This window comes from Melanerpes formicivorus, unplaced genomic scaffold (genome assembly GCF_026170545.1).
Source record: "Melanerpes formicivorus ecotype bairdi unplaced genomic scaffold, bMelFor1.0.p_v2 SCAF_76, whole genome shotgun sequence".
Taxonomy (NCBI): Eukaryota; Metazoa; Chordata; class Aves; order Piciformes; family Picidae; genus Melanerpes; species Melanerpes formicivorus.
This window is the reverse complement of record NW_027142428.1, coordinates 1569441-1586615: the sequence shown is the minus strand read 5'-3', so window position 1 is coordinate 1586615 and position 17175 is coordinate 1569441. Positions and strand designations below refer to the sequence as shown.

At 43.1% G+C, this 17175-nt stretch overlaps 1 protein-coding gene across 3 annotated transcripts in view; it reads right to left on the bottom strand.

Annotated features, from left to right (window-relative positions):
- LPP (LIM domain containing preferred translocation partner in lipoma) overlaps positions 1–17175 on the bottom strand; it is a 361386-nt gene that overhangs the window by 123272 nt on the left and 220939 nt on the right. For all 3 annotated transcript variants that reach the window (XM_068164007.1, XM_068164009.1, XM_068164008.1), the window contains one exon: positions 14151–14825. In XM_068164007.1, coding sequence (XP_068020108.1) covers positions 14151–14825 — 675 coding nt within the window. The remainder of the gene's footprint in view (positions 1–14150; positions 14826–17175) is intronic.

Here is a 17175-nt window from a genome sequence, read left to right as displayed (position 1 = left end):
ATTGAACCTCGCACACAGACCTTGTGTATATTCATTGCTGAGGAGGAGTGAACAGCTGCCTGTTGTGCAGAGCATAAGAGAAGCAGGAAAAAACTCTCTCCAAGAAAAATAGGATGCGAGACACAGAGAAATCCTTCTGGGAAAAGTCAGGAGTAGGGAGCTTGGAAAGAAAGTTTAGGAGGAAATAAACCTCTGTAAAAATGGTTCAAGTTTTCAACATTACTTCTGCTTTGTATCTGCAAAGATGCATGTCCACAACCAACCTGTCTCAACATCCTGGTCTGTCCCAAATCACTGGTGGCATCTGTGCATAAATAGCCCCAGTCAGACACATCCCTCTCTGACAGCTATAGCAAACCTCCCCAGACATGAATGGGTATCCATCATGAGGTGTCATTTACCTGAGCTGCTCTGTTACTACATTCCTCTTTCTGCTTCTTTACAAGAACTCACACATGGATGATTGGTTATATGGGAAGTAAACATCTCAGTTTCCTCAGAATCAATGCCTCAGGAAAGAAAGTATTGAAAAATGCTAAGGCTAGTATACACTCCCACACACCAGCAAGTCCAAGATGTCAGTTCCCCGGCAGCTAACTGCTAAGCCACTCGAACATCAGAATAAGGTTCAATGTGTGGATGTTTAAGGCGGGCAGGGAGAAACAAAAGAGGCTACTCTGTGATTTACTTGGTCTCTAGTTGTTGCTTGAGAACCCTAGATAACAAACACTGTGTTAGCCTCTGATCTACGCTCCCAGCTGCTATTAAATCAACATAGTTGCTCTTAAGCTAATACAGATATACCAACAACACTAGTCCAATACACATATCACAAACCAGTAACCGGTACATTACAACTCAAATGAACAAATCAAACCTATTGATAAAGTACTATTCCATACATGTTCTCTCTGCAGGCTTCATATATGTGGTGCCATATCTGTTGTGGGTTTTATGGATGACTTTTCATCTCACCATTTCCCAACAGCTGGAATTACTGTATAGAGATAAGCCTGTCTTGAACTGCAAACCAGCTCCTTTCATAAATGAGTTTGGTTTACAACCTTTTAAAACTGAATGGGGCATAACATGGCCACCAAATGTCAGATGAGCCATCACAGATTGAACACCAAAGGAAACTGGTTGAACAATCTCAAACACCAGGCAGTAACATTTATCCTTCCTCACTTCCCATATTCTTTGCATCTGGTTCACCATAAAACATGCAGATGCTTCACTAGCAGAAAAGCCCAGGATGCTCTCTGTGGCCTTTCCCTATGCTTGGCAGCAAAACAAAACAGTGACTTATGCCATGGCGAGGCACTCTTTATTCCTGCTCTAAGCACACACTCAGCAGATGAGAGAGAGGGTCACATTCACCCTAAATCCTGCCAAAGCCCTCAGACTTCAATAAGGTCAGAATGCTGCACTGTTCCTCAATGCTAGCACAGATATACCTCACTGTCCTAAAGATAACTCATCCTTAAAACCATACAACTTGATTAATTCATTCATTCTGCACCTCTCAGGTAACCTTTTTATCCCCTCAGTGCAGGAACCAAACTATCCCTCTGTTATTGCACCAAGATGCAGACCGATGGAGGAGAAAGCCGTGTGGCTGCTACTCATATGAGCCCAGCTGAATTGCCTTCTCCCTCTGTAAAGTATGGGGAAATGACCATAGGAGCAGGACACTGAGGTATGCCTTTCTGAGGCTTTGTGAAGAATTTGTTTAAGATTCATAAGAGAGCTGGAAAAACATAACCACCACATAAATGCTAAAAGTTAACTGTTTTTAATAGTCACAGATTTAAGAGGGGTCTTTCCTTCATTTCCATCCAAAGGTACAGAAATATCCTTCATTGCAAATAACCACTGTGCCTGCTGTGAGAAGCTCTGCACATGATTTCAATTGCCTTTCACACAGAAAATAGGTATAATACTTCGCATTTATAGACTTTAAAACTACTTTGCAGACAATCAAGTCTTAAAACCCCCACTGTGATACAGGAGGCAAACATTATACCCGTTTTACAGAGGAAACTACGAGGGAAAAAGGTTGAAGTACTTAGCATAGAGCCAGAAAGGAGACATTTGAGAAATAAGGCAGGTTAGCAAGGCCCATCTAGACCCACACTTGCTCACTTGCTCTTCTTAGTAAACAGTTAACTATTCTGCTCCCAAACTTCTACACAGCAGGGTGCATACACTTCATAGCAAGAGCAGCATCTGTCTTATCAACCTACTTAATCTTCAATCAATATTTCTGTTGACCACAGACGTGTGCCTGGAATTGCACGAGGCCACTTATTCCATTTTCCAGCATGTGTGGCAATAGAAAAGTTGTTGACAACCTAAAGTTAACCAAACATTTATTTTTAGTACCTAAGTCCGACGTTAAGAGTGCCTGGACTCATAACTACCCTTCTCTCTGACATTAAGCTGAGGTACTACATGAAAAAATTGCTGGAATGATAGCATTTCCAGGGCATACTGAGTCACTGTCCTACATCTAAAATGGGAAATAAAGTAATTTCTCAGCAACTGTCAGCGCAGTGGGAAGCAAAGTTTGCAAGAACTCAGCTTGTGTAGAAAACTTCAGGTTTCTACACTAAAGCAGTTCCCTTGGCACTGAACAACTTTTTTTGTTGTTGGTTTTGGGTTTTTGTTTAAACTTCCTGATGATAGAAAAACAATTAGGTCCCATGGTATTGACTTCTTGGCATTATCTAGTATTTAGAACGGTTATTAAGCAACACTAGCAAAATAATAATGGCTGCGGAGAACAGTAGCAGCACTCTGTAGACTCAGAAGCACATGTGATCTTTTGTTCAAATCTGATCCAACCTAGCAGTGTGCTGTTGTCTCTGCCTGGAGGCTCTTTCAGTCCAATGCCTGGAGAAAGATGCTCAAGAACCTCTGCCCTCACTGCAGCGGGAATTCCCAGCCCAAGCGAGACCACCTCAGCTTGCCTCCTTCAGTGGCCCACAGGGAATGCTAATATGAAAGAGTAGGAAAAAGTCCTTAAGTTTTCTGCCTCTTTTAATTTTCATACCATTTTATTTTTCTCCCTTAGATGTGCAGGCCCCATATAATGAATTTAAGATTCTGACAACAGGCTTTCATAGAGCCGGGAGAAGTACACCACAGAAATAATTTGCTGATGCTTGGGATTTGCAAGGTGAAAGCCACCAATCCACTGTACACGCACGGGATAGCCTGTCCTCCAGAGAAGCAGCTAATGATTAACTCCTAAATGGATGCAGAAAGGCTGATGAGGGTTTATGACTGCATGTCCTTTGTATCCTTTTTAAAAGGAGAAACAGATGTTACCAACCACCACAGACCTCCATTCCACAAATCTCTTGCTCTCACTATTACCTTGGGGCAGTGAGTTCCAAAGGCTGAATTAAAAAAAAACCCAAACAATTTAATTAGTTTGTTGGAAGGTTCAGAAAAGGCTCTGGAGCAGAGCGTCAGGGGTTGAACACATTCCTTCACACAGCAACACGTCATCTGCCTGCTCAGAAGGCAGGAGACGGCACGGGAAAATCCTGCTCTAACACTGCCTTTTTCTGCTGATAATCAGGGTCTTCAAGACTGCCAGTTCAACTGGAGGAGAGCCCTGGAAAGTCTTCTGCTTTGTCAGCCACACGGCCTCAAGTACAAATCCCATTTCATCTGTCAAAGTGCACGGTCTGGATGTTTTCCCTAGCATTAATTTAAATTTCTAAACAAACACCAGGCCCCACCATCTTGTGTGACGGCGAAGAAGTTAATTCTGTCTGAGATGTTTGTATTCCCCTTCCTTAGTTTTCTCTCCCACTTTCAATTGATGCCATCTCGATTTAAAATTAAAGTGAGAGGAGGCCATTTCTGAGTCTAGCCTGCAGATATGCATTTGTATGCATTTTCCATCCTTTAACTAACAAACAGGAGGAAAGAAGGTGAAGGGGAGGGGGGGGTGGGAAAGTTAATTTTGCTAGCAGCCTGCTGCGATATAAATAAAAATAATAGGTACGTTTACAGATTTTGAACTTTTTTACAGTCACTGCTGCAAAAAGCAATTTTAATTTATAACCATGGAGTCTTGCAAAACATATAACGAAGACATAATAAAATGGAATGTTTATCCTGTGGCTCCCATTAGACTTCTTCCGTTCGATGGCTGCAACTAATGACTTGTTTTTCCACTTTTGTATTGGAAACCTTATTATTGGGCTGCACAGAGCATACCTTATTTGATTTCCCTAGCAATGCCTGCACCTCTTGCTGAAGCCTGCAATTAGATGCTTATGAAATAATACAAAAAAGCTGCATAATCTCATCTGTGGTCAAAAAAAAAAAAAGTCTTTTAAAAAAAACCCCCAGCAAATAAACAAACAACAACAACAACAAAAAAAAAGAAGGCAGCAACAAACCAGCCCTGTTTCTGTAATGTTATACTGAGTACAATAGACTAATGTTCACTCCAGTGCATGTGTCCTTTTGACTAACCACTTCTATCTGACAACCTTTTTTTGGCAACAGAACACATTGTACTTTTGGGATAATTGACTGTGGAATATAATGTTGTTTATTCAAAAGCAGGTCACACAGAACTGAGCTTGCAGTTGTCTTTATCCTTTTACCTTTCTTATCTTCATGCTGTTTGAATTTATGCTGAATTTCTTTTAATTACACATATGGCTTTAATTGCTGTGCTGTATGTGCTTCGCCAGAAGGTGACCTGATGGTGAAAGGGTAAAGAAAGGTGGGTGGGAAGCTGAATTTAGATTTGAAAGCCGTATTTGGATGTATTTATTGGTGAGCAGTCTCAACAGAAACAAACACAAGCACGTGCATTTCCAACACCCTCTGTTATCTACAGTTTGCCTGTAATACAACTCTGTTGTTGCACTGTACTTAAAGTCTACTACAAAAACTCATCTACCGCTTGCTCAGTGATGTTGAAATTCAACAGCAGCAAAAGCCCTGGTTTTAAGCTTGTCTTGGGGAGCAAGCATCCTCAGGAAAACCCACGTGGAAACACAGAAATCATGAAAAATCTAGATCACAGGAAGTGCTGTCAAGGAAATGGGTTCAGGAGAAAGTTTTAACTGAAGCATTCATATGAGCTCATGCAAGAATTGATGTGTTTCTAAAGCAGGTTCTTAGGAGGAAGCCCACAGGAAGAGAGATCCTGTTGCTTAATAGGAGAAAGGACAGACTTTGATGTGGCAAAGGAAACAGAAGAGCCTTCTTCTAACTCAAGCTGGAGAAAGATGTGCATGGCAGCAGTCTGACGCTGATCATCAGACCAGGGGAACACGATAGTCACCTGAGACTTTTAAGTCTGCAAGATACAAATGAAACTGAGGTTTGCAAGAGTACAAATGTCACAGGGCACTTCTTCAGGGAGATTTCCTCTGTTGTCTGACTTAGACTGAAAAATAAAACCCACTGGGCTTCTGGGTGACAGGAATTCATCAGTGACATACACAGCAGGAGCTTCCTTTGCCGTTTATGCTGGTTTTTTCCCTGAAAAATCCAGCAGTTTTCAACTCAAGCTCTCTCACAGCACCAACAGAAAAGAAGGTGATTCATTTAATGAGGGACCAGTTCTTACAAAACTGAAGGAAACCACTGAAAAAATATCCTTCAGGTGTTGATAAAATAGAGTCTAACTAGGCAAAGGGAGGAAAATCATTATATCTAATCTGCCGTATTATAGCTCAGGTGTTGTTTCATTTTGCTGATGACTAAAGTAATCCTAATGAGTCAGTTTAAGGTACTGCCAATTCATTTGAGGAAATTTTGTTTGTTTGCTTAGAAAAAGATTTAATTGGGGGGAGGGATGAGTGACACTGACAGTAATAATAATTCATCTGTCTGTGCTGGTGCTAAACAACAGTGTGGAAAATCCTCTCTAATGCTAGATTGATCAGCTAACACACAGCAGCCCCACTCTTCTAATTTGTTTTATGTAGCTGATTTTAGACAGCACATTTCCATCTGGGTTATTTTGAGGATCCATGTAAAACTAAGTCACTGCCCTATTAAGCATGGGTAAAGAGGCATATGAATACTACTCTGTTACAAGCAAGATGCAGTTCATCTGCTATTTTTTGCTTTTCAGAGAGAATACACTGCATCTGGAACAAAAAAAGAAAATGTGATTGGAAAGTTTAGAGCCCTTAAATTAATTCCCTAGACAGAAAGTTCAGATTCACTGGATTCATAATACCATGTTATATAACTTGTTCTGGAGCCAGGCAGCTACTAAATGAAATAGTATGAGTTATAAAAACAAAATATTGTTGCGAAAACAATTTTAGGGCTTTATAATTCACCATTATTTTCATTTAAGAACACAACTGTCAGGATAATTGCAGATTCTGTTTGCCTTGCAGGAGTTCCTTCAGCTTGTGATAGGAAATCTCTTCTTTAAAAAAAAGTAAAACAAAACCAACCCTTTTTTTTTTTTTTATTAAACAAAGGCTGCTATTTCTTTTACTATATTGTATCTCTTTATAGTTATTCAGATGTAAATCTTAACAGGAAGCCCAGTAGTTTAGTACCAGAACATTTATATCAGTAAATGTAACCACATATTACCAACTATTTCTTACCATTACTCTTGGAGGAAAAAAAGTATTATATCAGCCATTATGAACTACTTTCCACTCTTTATAACTGAATAACTATTTCAGGTGGAATCCTACATGGCTTGTGCTGCTCACTTAGAACCATGACCATTTTCTCACTTGCATGCTCATAGAAATACTAGGCTCAAGAGTCTACTTGTGGACAGCCATGCCTATCAATGGAGAAATGCATCATCTTTTAAACTGTGGAAAGCACCCTGCACAAAGTGGTACTTTAGTAATGAACCATCACTTAATATTGTCTATGTGTGCCATTAAGAACTGGGTGTATGAGGAGAGACTGAGGGAGCTGGGCTCTTTGGCTTGGAGAGGAGGAGACTGAGAGGTGACCTCATCAATGCTTATAAATAGAATCATAGAATCAATAAGGTTGGAAAAGACCTCAAAGATCATCAAGTCCAACCTGTTCCCCAAGACTTCATGACTACTAAACCATGGCACCAAGTGCCACATCCAATCCCCTCTTGAACACCTCCAGTGTAACGGGCGAGTCCCAAGAGGATGGAGCCAGGCTCTTCTTGGTGGTGCCCAATGACAGGACAAGAGGCAATGGGTGGAAGTTGAGGCACAGGAAGTTTCAGGTAAATATGAGGAAAAAACTTTCACTGTGAGGGTGACAGAACACTGGAACAGGCTGCCCAGGGAGATAGTGGAGTCTTCCTCCCTGGAGATATTCAAAACTAGCCTGGATGCATTCCTGTGTAATGAAGTTTAGATGTTCCTGCTCTGGCAGGGGGGGTTGGACTAGATGATCTTTCAAGGTCCCTTCCAGACCATGAAATTCTGTGATTCTGATTCTGTGATCAAAACCACAAATATGCTTCATAGAGATTGGTGTGAAAATCATTCAAATGCAGGATGGTCCCCTCCAAAAGACACAGGCAAATATCACATCACCCAAAGCATCACTACAACATGAGCAGTTCCTTGTCTTGACATTAGCATTCACCATTGGAGTCGTAAGTCCCAAGAATTTCACAACAACAGGGAAGCCTGAGCCCTTTTTAACACAAACAAAAGTGCTATTCAGCAACACTAAGATGCTTCACATCTCCTCTTTCTCCTCAGCTCTCCTCATCGATCGGTGCCTAAGTCTGGGCAAGTTTCCCTATCCATTCATGTCCTCTCCTCATTGCAATGACAACTCAGAGGTTATTTGACAGAAGAACAGCTTTACCACATGCCCTAATGCATTGGCTTTGGAAGAATTATGGCGTGATTGGACTGAGTGTGCTTTAAAACAGAGGGAAACAGCTCCTCCAGGAATCAGTAACACCATTACACACAACATCTAGAGTATGCCTAAAAATTAATTAAGTGGCACTCTCTTTTATGGGTGCTACTTTTTGAACCGAAAGCTGTAAACCAGTAGCAAGGCCAACCATCTTTACCAGACCAGGCTGCCCGTTTGGAGACCTAAGATCAGCCAGCCTCAGGGTTCAGGTAAGTATCATTGCTCAAAAATTAGACAGCTCCCCCTCATCAGATGTTCCCTTCCATCTATAGGTAAATATATGCTTACTACATTTTATGGCCTCAGATACAAAATTCTTAGCTGTTAGACTGTAACATCATCTGGCAATATCTGCCAAGGTGGACACTTGGTTATCAAGAGTTAAACAGTACAGAAGCAGAGCCCTTAATTAACTTCAAGGTTGCCCCATGCCTTATCATGTATGAAGGCATTGTCCTCAGCTTATTTTAAGAAGGAGCAAGAAAGAACATCCAGGTATTATGTCAAAAGCCTCTTTCTCAATTATTCCTCTTATATTGCTAACCCATTGTGGCTGACTAAAGGCTAAAGCTGCAAAAGCTGCATCCTGAAGTTGTAAATTTCAGTTGCTTTCTCAGTATATGCTGACCTGACTTACTCCCATAACTGCAGGCTCGCTGTTATCTTTAACTTCAAGGTAATTGTTTGGCAACTCCTTGCTTCTCTGTTTCAGGAAAACAGCTCAAATATGTGACTCCTAAGAGACAAGTCTGATTAATTGCTCTGTCATCATCTGGTTCCTGTTAGTATAAGTCCTTTGCTTAAATAATAAAAGTATAATACAAAGAACAAACAGTCAAGTTCTGCAATGAAAATGCTGAACACATTCCAAGCTAAGAATTGGGCACTTCCAAAAGTTGAGGGTATGAACCAGACTCTGTCAGATTCCTGCAGTCAGGACAAAGACACCATTCTGAAAACATGTCTTTGCACCTCTTGCCAGCACCTTTTCACCTGAAAAATCCTTAAGGAATCCATAAAGATTTTGGTGCAGAGATTCATAATCCCTTGAAGGGGAAAGCAACATTTGTAATGCCACAGACTACCACCAAGCCCTAACTGTGAGCTTCTCATCTCGCTGTCAGACACCACTTGCCTTCTTCCTCTCCTCCTCATTTTAGCAGAGGCAACAGCATTTAATTTAATCCACCCAGCAGCAATGACAGAGTCAGCAGCTGATACAGAGCTAGTGCTGGTTAGAACTCAGAATTACTGTTTTGTGCAGAATGTCAACATTTTGACATTTCTCGCTATTCTCAGGTTAGAAGGGAAGCGAATCTTCTCTGAAGATTTTGAAATGTCACAGGGAAATCACAAATTCTATTCTGAATTTTGGGATTTCACTTTTTATTTCGTTTTACACCACCTTCTGTCTTTTTAAAAAATTCTTTACATGCCAAAGTAGAACATTGCAAATAAGCCTTTATAATTTTATTTGGGTTTGGTTTATTTGAGCGTTTTAAAACTATGGGAAGCTGCTTGCCTGGAACCACAAAAGAACCACCACCCTCAACCATCATTTTACACAGTTTGACTCCCACCCAGTGAAAATTTTCAATACATGACTTTAGGAAGAAGACACTTGGGTGGAGATAGATTCTGGGGGAGAAGACACTCGGGGGGGTATACAGTATACTCAAGCAGTATACAGCAAGCTGCCTGCCTTTCTCCACAAGCAAGATGAAACACTAAGAAAGAACACATCCCTGTGACAGCAGGAAGGAATCTGGCAGATTGCATTTATTCATCTGCAGAGAACAAAGAATTCCTAGTTGCTAGATCAACAGCAAAGAGCCAGAGCATTAGTCTCCATTCAAACACAAGTGCCGGAGGTATCTACTTTATGTGAGTGATGGCAGACTGTAAAAACTATTAAACCAGTACAAGAGAAGTGCATCAGTCATAGCATAGGACACTGCTGAGCAGAAGTTTCTCAGGCAAAGATGAAGCTTCCAAATGAACGTCTCCATCACAGGTATTAACATGGGGGAAAAACCGGCAAAAGCTGTGTAACACGAGAAACCAGTGAGCAGTCACAGCCCCCTTTTGGGCACTGCAATTTTGTGAGACTGTGTCAATGCTGGTTGCAGGAGGCAGCAGCAAACCACCACTTCCAGCAGTGCAGAAATGAAATGGTGGTTGAGGTCTGCTAACCATGAGCCGCCACCACCACCTAAACCATGCAAAAAGCATAAGCTGCTTTGTTAATTTGACCTCCCAATTTCCAGCTGTGTCCTCACATCATTTCCATGGCACTCACCTAGAACAGTGCACAACACTGAGGAGCTGTCTGACGGGGTGGTCATGCTCCATACAGGTGTAGAAAAGGACAATGGGACTCATGGCTGAGCTAACCAGGCTAGGGAACTTGTACACTTGTGCCATGCCAGAAAGAACAGACACAGCTACCAAAGGGACACTGTTCTCTTACTCATTCCAGCACTTACGCAGCAAAGAAGCATGAACTTGAGTGCTGCTCTAAATCTGAGCTACAAGATGCTTTCACCCTCCCCAAATTGGCAGACAGCTCTCAAGGATCATAGAATTGATTTGATTGGAAAAAAACTTCTAAAGATCATTGAGTCCAACCATTGACCTAACACCACCATGAGCATTAAACCATGTCCCAAAGATGAATGTTTTTGTTATGATTTCCACCATTGTGGATCAAAGCCAGAAGCTATCTCAAGTGACTTCAGTAGCATCCAGCGTGGATGATGAAAATGTGCAGACACCTTTACAAAGGAATGTGATTCTCAGACCTGCAAGTGTGTTCAGAAGGAGGAAAGAGAATATAAGGGATCTAGGAAGAACAGTCTTCTCAGGTGTCTACAGATGCTACCTCTCAAATACCTCAGGAGTCACATGAGGTCCCTGAATGTTCCACAAAATCATCAGGGAGACACGTAACAGCATGTCAAAGCACTAACTAGAACCAGCGAAAGCACCCAGACCTATGTGGAGATAGCAGAGCTCTAAAAAGGTATTCAGCACAGAAATATTTGATGATAGCTGAGCTGGTCAGAGGTGGGAGTTCTGTCAACTCTGTTTTGGCTACAGGGCAAATTTGCAGGAAATCTCCATGTCAGAAACTGGCTTTGCAATTTTTATTTTCTACTATGGACATCTTGGTGCCAGAAACCAGCATACATAATGAGTCACCCTGGTCTTGTACTCTCTGGCCTTCAGGAGAGGCAAAGTTAAGAGAGAAGCTTTAGATTTTTGACTTGGTCCTAGTGGGCACAGCACCACTGGCAAAAAGCACAAGAGTAGCTGGTTGTGTCACATGTTTCTGTCATGGTCTCATGACAATTCTGCTGCTGCTCTTACAGAAATACCCACCACCCACCACTCAGAGGGGAAAGCTCCTGAGGTTTTTGGCCAGGAATGCCTCTGAAGCACGTGAAGGTTTAAATGAGGACAAGCACTCCACCAATTCATTGCCTAGCTAGGGCTTGGGCATTAATGCTAGACAGAGTGCCACAAAAGACTAAAACACACAGAGGTTTCACATGCATGACTCTCACTTCCATCGCTGGCTCAAGGACAGAATGCAACAAACATTGTGTATGAGTAAAAATCATTGTTCTCAGTGGGCTTTAAGAACCAGTACAGATTATTAGCTGTTCTCATACCAATCCAGATTTATTTTGGATCAGCAGCGACTTCAACATGATTAGTAAGCAGCAAAAAACACAGAGCCGCAATACCAATCCAGATGAGTCGGCAGCGACTTCAACATGATTAGTAAGCCGCAAGAAACACAGAGCCACAATACCATGAACCTCTTCCTAGCCAGAATGCAAAACATAAACATTTTGTTTCAAACCCTTTAAACCCCCTAAACCAATTCAATTAAAAACATAACTAAATTACCTTTCACAGTGATGGATCATGGTATGTATTAAAATTACAGACCACAAACTCCTAATCTGAGGTGGATTTGTTACAACATCCTTAGTATTTTGCACACAAAGTGCACTCAGAATTAAGAACTGCACGTTTTTGGAATACATTTCGAAATAGCTTCCTATTTTAAGATCACCTCCTTGCAAGAAGAAAAATTTCTAAAGGTCTTCTTGCATTTTGTGTGCGATGCATTAATGCTTGCTTCTTACTCTCATTTCTCAAATCAGTTTCCATAAGCGAAAGGCCTCAAATAGACACTGAAAAAGCAAAACACTACAAAATACAGAAGCCAGTTGTGTGTAGGAAAATACGCTAAAATTCACACTGTAGCCCACAAAGTCATACTACAATTCTCCCAATCAAATAGCAGGCTCTAACATAGCCTTCATTTTTTTTTCTCCCTTTAAATAAAATCATCCCAAAAGTTGATTTTATGAATGAATTAGTCTGCAAAGGAAGAGAGCAGCATGTGGTAAACCAGGACAACACTGCTTCACTGGCAAAGCAGGCAGTGTTTTATTATTGAGTCTTCTCTGCTAGCCTGCAAGATCACCCTCGGTTCTTCACCAATTAAACTATGCGTGTTCCACAGCAGCAATCACACAGAGACTGCTACCGATACCTTACAGAAGAACTGGAAGCTCAAAAGTGAAATAGGTAATAGCATAGATATTTATCAGACTGGAAAGGAATGAAAGTTCTGGAGGAATCTATCAGCAAGCAGGTAACAGTCTGTTTTGCAGAAGAACTGAAATTACAGAGAGAGATAAGAAGTACTTCTGCATGTGTATCTGCAAGTGTCACATGTGCACACACAAAAATACAAACGTATATACATAAGTGAAACCCCAAACTTGAGCTAAATGAAATTGTCCCTCCAGCTTTGTAATGCAAATGAGACTAACAGGCTTGTGCTGCTTGTGGTTCGAGATGATTTGCGTTTCCATAGAGATGCTGACTGAAATCATTTAAATTTTTTATATATATAAACCTACTTGTATCTATACAAGTCTAAATATGGATCTGCTGTACCTCAGCAATTCCTCAGTAACTCCACTGGAACCACAATGATTTACACCAGTTAAAGCTATGTGCAAATTCTGTGTCTTTCACAACTTTCCAATCTAAAGCTCTGTTTCAAGTACATTCAGAGTCGAGAGCATATTACTTCTCTCTCCACTTCCAGCTTCTCTGTAAGGAAGGGGGAGAAAAGAGAAAAAGATAATATTTCAAAGAGTTTTCTAATTTATTGCCCCCTCTAAACTGCCTGGAGAAACATCTTTGCCTTCAAAAGTTCCCACTGTCAGGAAATCTGGAATCCAGGGAAAACAGTCTGTGCGCTGCTAGTGAAGGAAATGCCAAAAGGACAGATTTTCTGGTTTGTGTCAGAAGCATTTTCCCCTTTCCCTGTGAGTAACCACAAGCTGGAGAGCAGAGTTGTGCTGAAATGTGTCACAGTGGGCTTGGGCAGTGATGGTTTCACTGCCTCCCTACCCAGGCTTGGCCATCTTCCACCTTCAGTGGAGCCTAAGCTTATCACATGCTATGAGGACTCCACAAGGCTAAAGTGCTTATATCCCTCCCAAAAAGTTTAAAGATGGCCAACAGTAGAAGTGACAAAAGCTGGCCAGGGTCAAAGTTTGGACAGAAAAACCAGGCAGACCAATTGAACTCTCTATTTCAAATCGACTTTGCCCTATGAGGTCCGGGCAAGAGCTCAAAGTGGAGGGAAGCCGTTTGGGGTACCACCACCTGAGAGGAAAATCAGTGCTGAGCTCTGCGGGAACTCATTTCCATGTGGTTTCAGCGATAAGTGATTTTTGAACAGCGACACACCAGAGGTCATCCTCTGCAATCACTCTGAACCACAATCAAAACCAGCCTTGTGTGTGCCTCCTATCTGCTTGAGAAGAGGAAGGATTTGTCTGGTGAACCAGAGGTGTCCACAAGCACACAGAGCAGAAGCTCACACCCAGCCTCTCACTTGATCTTGGGAGGGCCCAGAAGGGAAGACCCAGGTGCAGCAACACTGTATGGGGTACAGCCAGTGAGCTCCATAGGTAATGGCATGTCAGAGGGGTGACAACCCCATCTCACCCTTTGAGGCTGACAGTATTTCTAAGTTCTGCAAAAGCCTCTTTCCAAAGCAGACAATGATTCCCTATTTCCACCTTTTAAGAAGCTCTACAGAGGGAGACCTGCCCCAACCCCATCAGGCAGCATTTAACCTCCACCACCACCTTCTGGAGAGGGTCCCAGGGCATGTTTGGTTGTGTGGTCCCCTGCTCCCCATGGGAGGCCAGCGAGTGCACATCTCCTACCTTTTGCTGCAGTGATGGTGGCTGTGGGGCCAGCACTGGCTCGGTGATGTAGGTCTTCTTCATGCCAGATGGCTGGTAGAGCCCAGGAGGAGCCTGGCCCATGGTGTTACTAGCGGGATACGCCGGCTCAGCCTTCCAGGAGCTTTGTGGTACATAGGGTGCTTCAGAACCGTTCCTGCCCCCATACCCCTCATAGTAGGGGTTCTGGTAGCGGCCTTGCGGAGGTGCATAGCCATAGGTGGGCTCCGAGGGCCGGGCGGGTGGTGGGGCATAGCCATAGTCGGGCCCGTGGGTCTGTGGAGGGCCATACTGCGGGGCGCCGGGCGGGCGAGCTGGCAAGGGAGCATAGGGCTGGCTGGGCCCGAGGTTGCCGTAGTGCGTGGGCTGCGGGCCGGGCAGCTGGTAGTGCGGGCTGGGCTGTGCCGTCCTCACCTGCACGTTGAAAGCCGGGCGGCTGGGGGTGGATGCTGTAGTGTAGGAGGCTGGCACCGGCTGTGGCTTCAGGGTCCCAACAGGAGTGACTGGGATGGGCGCCGGCTGCCCCGCACCCTTGGTAGTGGACTTCTTGGTGGCGGTGAGGGGAGGCTGGTTAGGGATGATCATCCGCTTGTGGCCAGTGACAGGCGTGGACACAGATGGGGTGGTGGTGGCAGAGCTGCTCAAGGTCCCAGAACCCTAGGGAGCAAGGAGGAGAGCAAGAGTGTCAGCAGGAGGGGGAACTCTGGTGTCGGGTCAAGCAGCAAGAGGTTAAGTAGAATTATAAGGGTTTACAGCAGCATCTGTGCAGAAACCCAAACTGCTTAGGAAAGCAGGAATGTACCTGAGACCACACGTTATGAGATGATAATAACAACCTTTCCCCACTCTGACAGAACAGGGACAGCTCCACAGCAGCCAAGCAGAACTGCCACGCTAGTGTTTTGTCTCCTTAGGGTTTTCTCCTCTGCCTCAAAACAAACAAACTAAAAAGCAATAAATGCAAGCAAAAGGGGGACTCACTGGAGAATAATTAGGGGGAAATCTACGTGTTCCTGTGAAAATGAGAGTTTTGAAAAAGAGAGGAAATGAGATTAGAGTCTCTATGGAGGCAGCAAAACGGGATGACCTGAAAGCACATCCTAAACTGTAAGAATTAACTTGGATCAAAGCAAAACGCAGAGGTGTCTCTGCCCCTGGCTCTGCTCCTAAGCACTGCTGGTTGAAAGCCTGAAGTGACCCCAGCGAAGGCAAATGTTACGCACGGCTCATTAAAGGGCAGAAAGCAGGTCAGGATTCCTGAGAGCTTCAGAAGTCAGCTCCCACCATGGCAGCCATGTAACCCTGCACCAGTGCCCCAGGCACACCAGTGCTTGGGCAGCCAGGGAAGAAGTTCACAGCAAGCTCCAGTGCTTCCTGCACCTTGGCCACCAAATGAAGATTTAGTGCAGTGATACTGCCCTAATAGGCATTGTACATCCTTCTGTCAAATGTGCTTGTTTGTCTAGTGTTACCTCTTACTTAAATCCTATGCCCAAAAGCACTGATGTGAAAGGCCATCTTTGTTATAAAGAGCTAACCATGTGAAATAGTTCCTGAAGAAAACTGAAGATCACTCTTAAGACTTTTCACTAAATTGAAGGAGAGAAAAGTTGAATTTCTGGAGTTTAGAATTAGGTACAATTTCATGCCTCTAGAAATCCTCTTGTATTCTGAAAGATGCACTGAAGTCAAGACATGCAACTGAAAAGTATTTCTTTGCTGTTGCACTGAACATGGCATTTGTATGAGGTTATATCTCATCCAAACTTAGTGCACCAGACTTGATCTCATCCATGATCTACTTGGCAACCTACAAGTTCAGAGTAGCCGAAAGTCAGATCAGCTTAGCCCTCACTGATGGTTTTGTTCATGCAATGGCACATGACACCTTTACCTAAATGAACAATCTTGCACGTGTCCCCAGGCTTTCCTACTTTATGCAGGCACCCTGCACTACTGCCCCATCATTCTCTTGCTGGGACCACTGGGCATAGGGGACAGCAGTGGGGGCTCATTGGGACACACCGTGCAGAAGCTCTCTACCCATGCCAGAGAAATCCTCTGCCTGGTCAGCAGGTGGCGGCAGTAAATTGCTGCCAAACCAACCCAGGCCAGAGGTTGGAAAGGAACATCAACCACCCATTTCTCTGAGCCTCCAAGGATACCAAACTCACCTTCCGTGGAAGGAGCAAGTAAGGCAGACACCTTCCCTCCACAACATATGGCAACCAGTACACATGAAGCAAAGGGAGATAAAGAGCAAGCTGCTCACCTTCTAGTCCACAGCCCACAAGCAAGTTTAGCAAAGAAAAAAGGAAGCTCTACCACCCAACTGGCAGCTCTTCTCTGGTGACATGCATAAACATTTTTGCTGATGCACTGGTAAATGATCTTACTTCTGCAATCAAACAACTTTCCATCAAAGTAAACATCCCATGAGGAATCACTACAAATCAACATAAAAACAGGCAAACAAGAGCATCAGTGTATCTTGAGATGTAAAAGGTGTGTTGGCAGAGGTAGGGAACAGTAAGGTGGCAAATTTCTGCTGGAGAATAAATCATCTCACTGTATTCAAAACCTGACCTTGATGACAGATCCATGACAAGACAGTACAGTACATAGACAGAACTGAAGACATTTTGAACCTAAGAGCAAGGAGGAGCTGAAACATGTCTCAATTGAACTGCAAGGGTAGACACAGGTTAAGGGTCTGCAACCCTCTGTTAATACTGCTTGATTCTTCTATGTCTGAAACACCTGATGAGGAGCAAGCATCCCTCCACCCCGGCATCAGAACAAAACTGCACTCATTGCTAGCAAGAAAATTTACTTTCTGTCAGACTTTTCTCCCATGTTAGCTTGGCATTTGTGCTCAGAAGTGCTAGAAAATTTCCCATTTCCTCATCTATTTCATTCTTGTAAATGACAGCAGTTTGCCCACTTACTGTAATGGGATGAAAGGTCCACAACAAGGCAGTGTGTAATTACGACCATAAAAGTATTT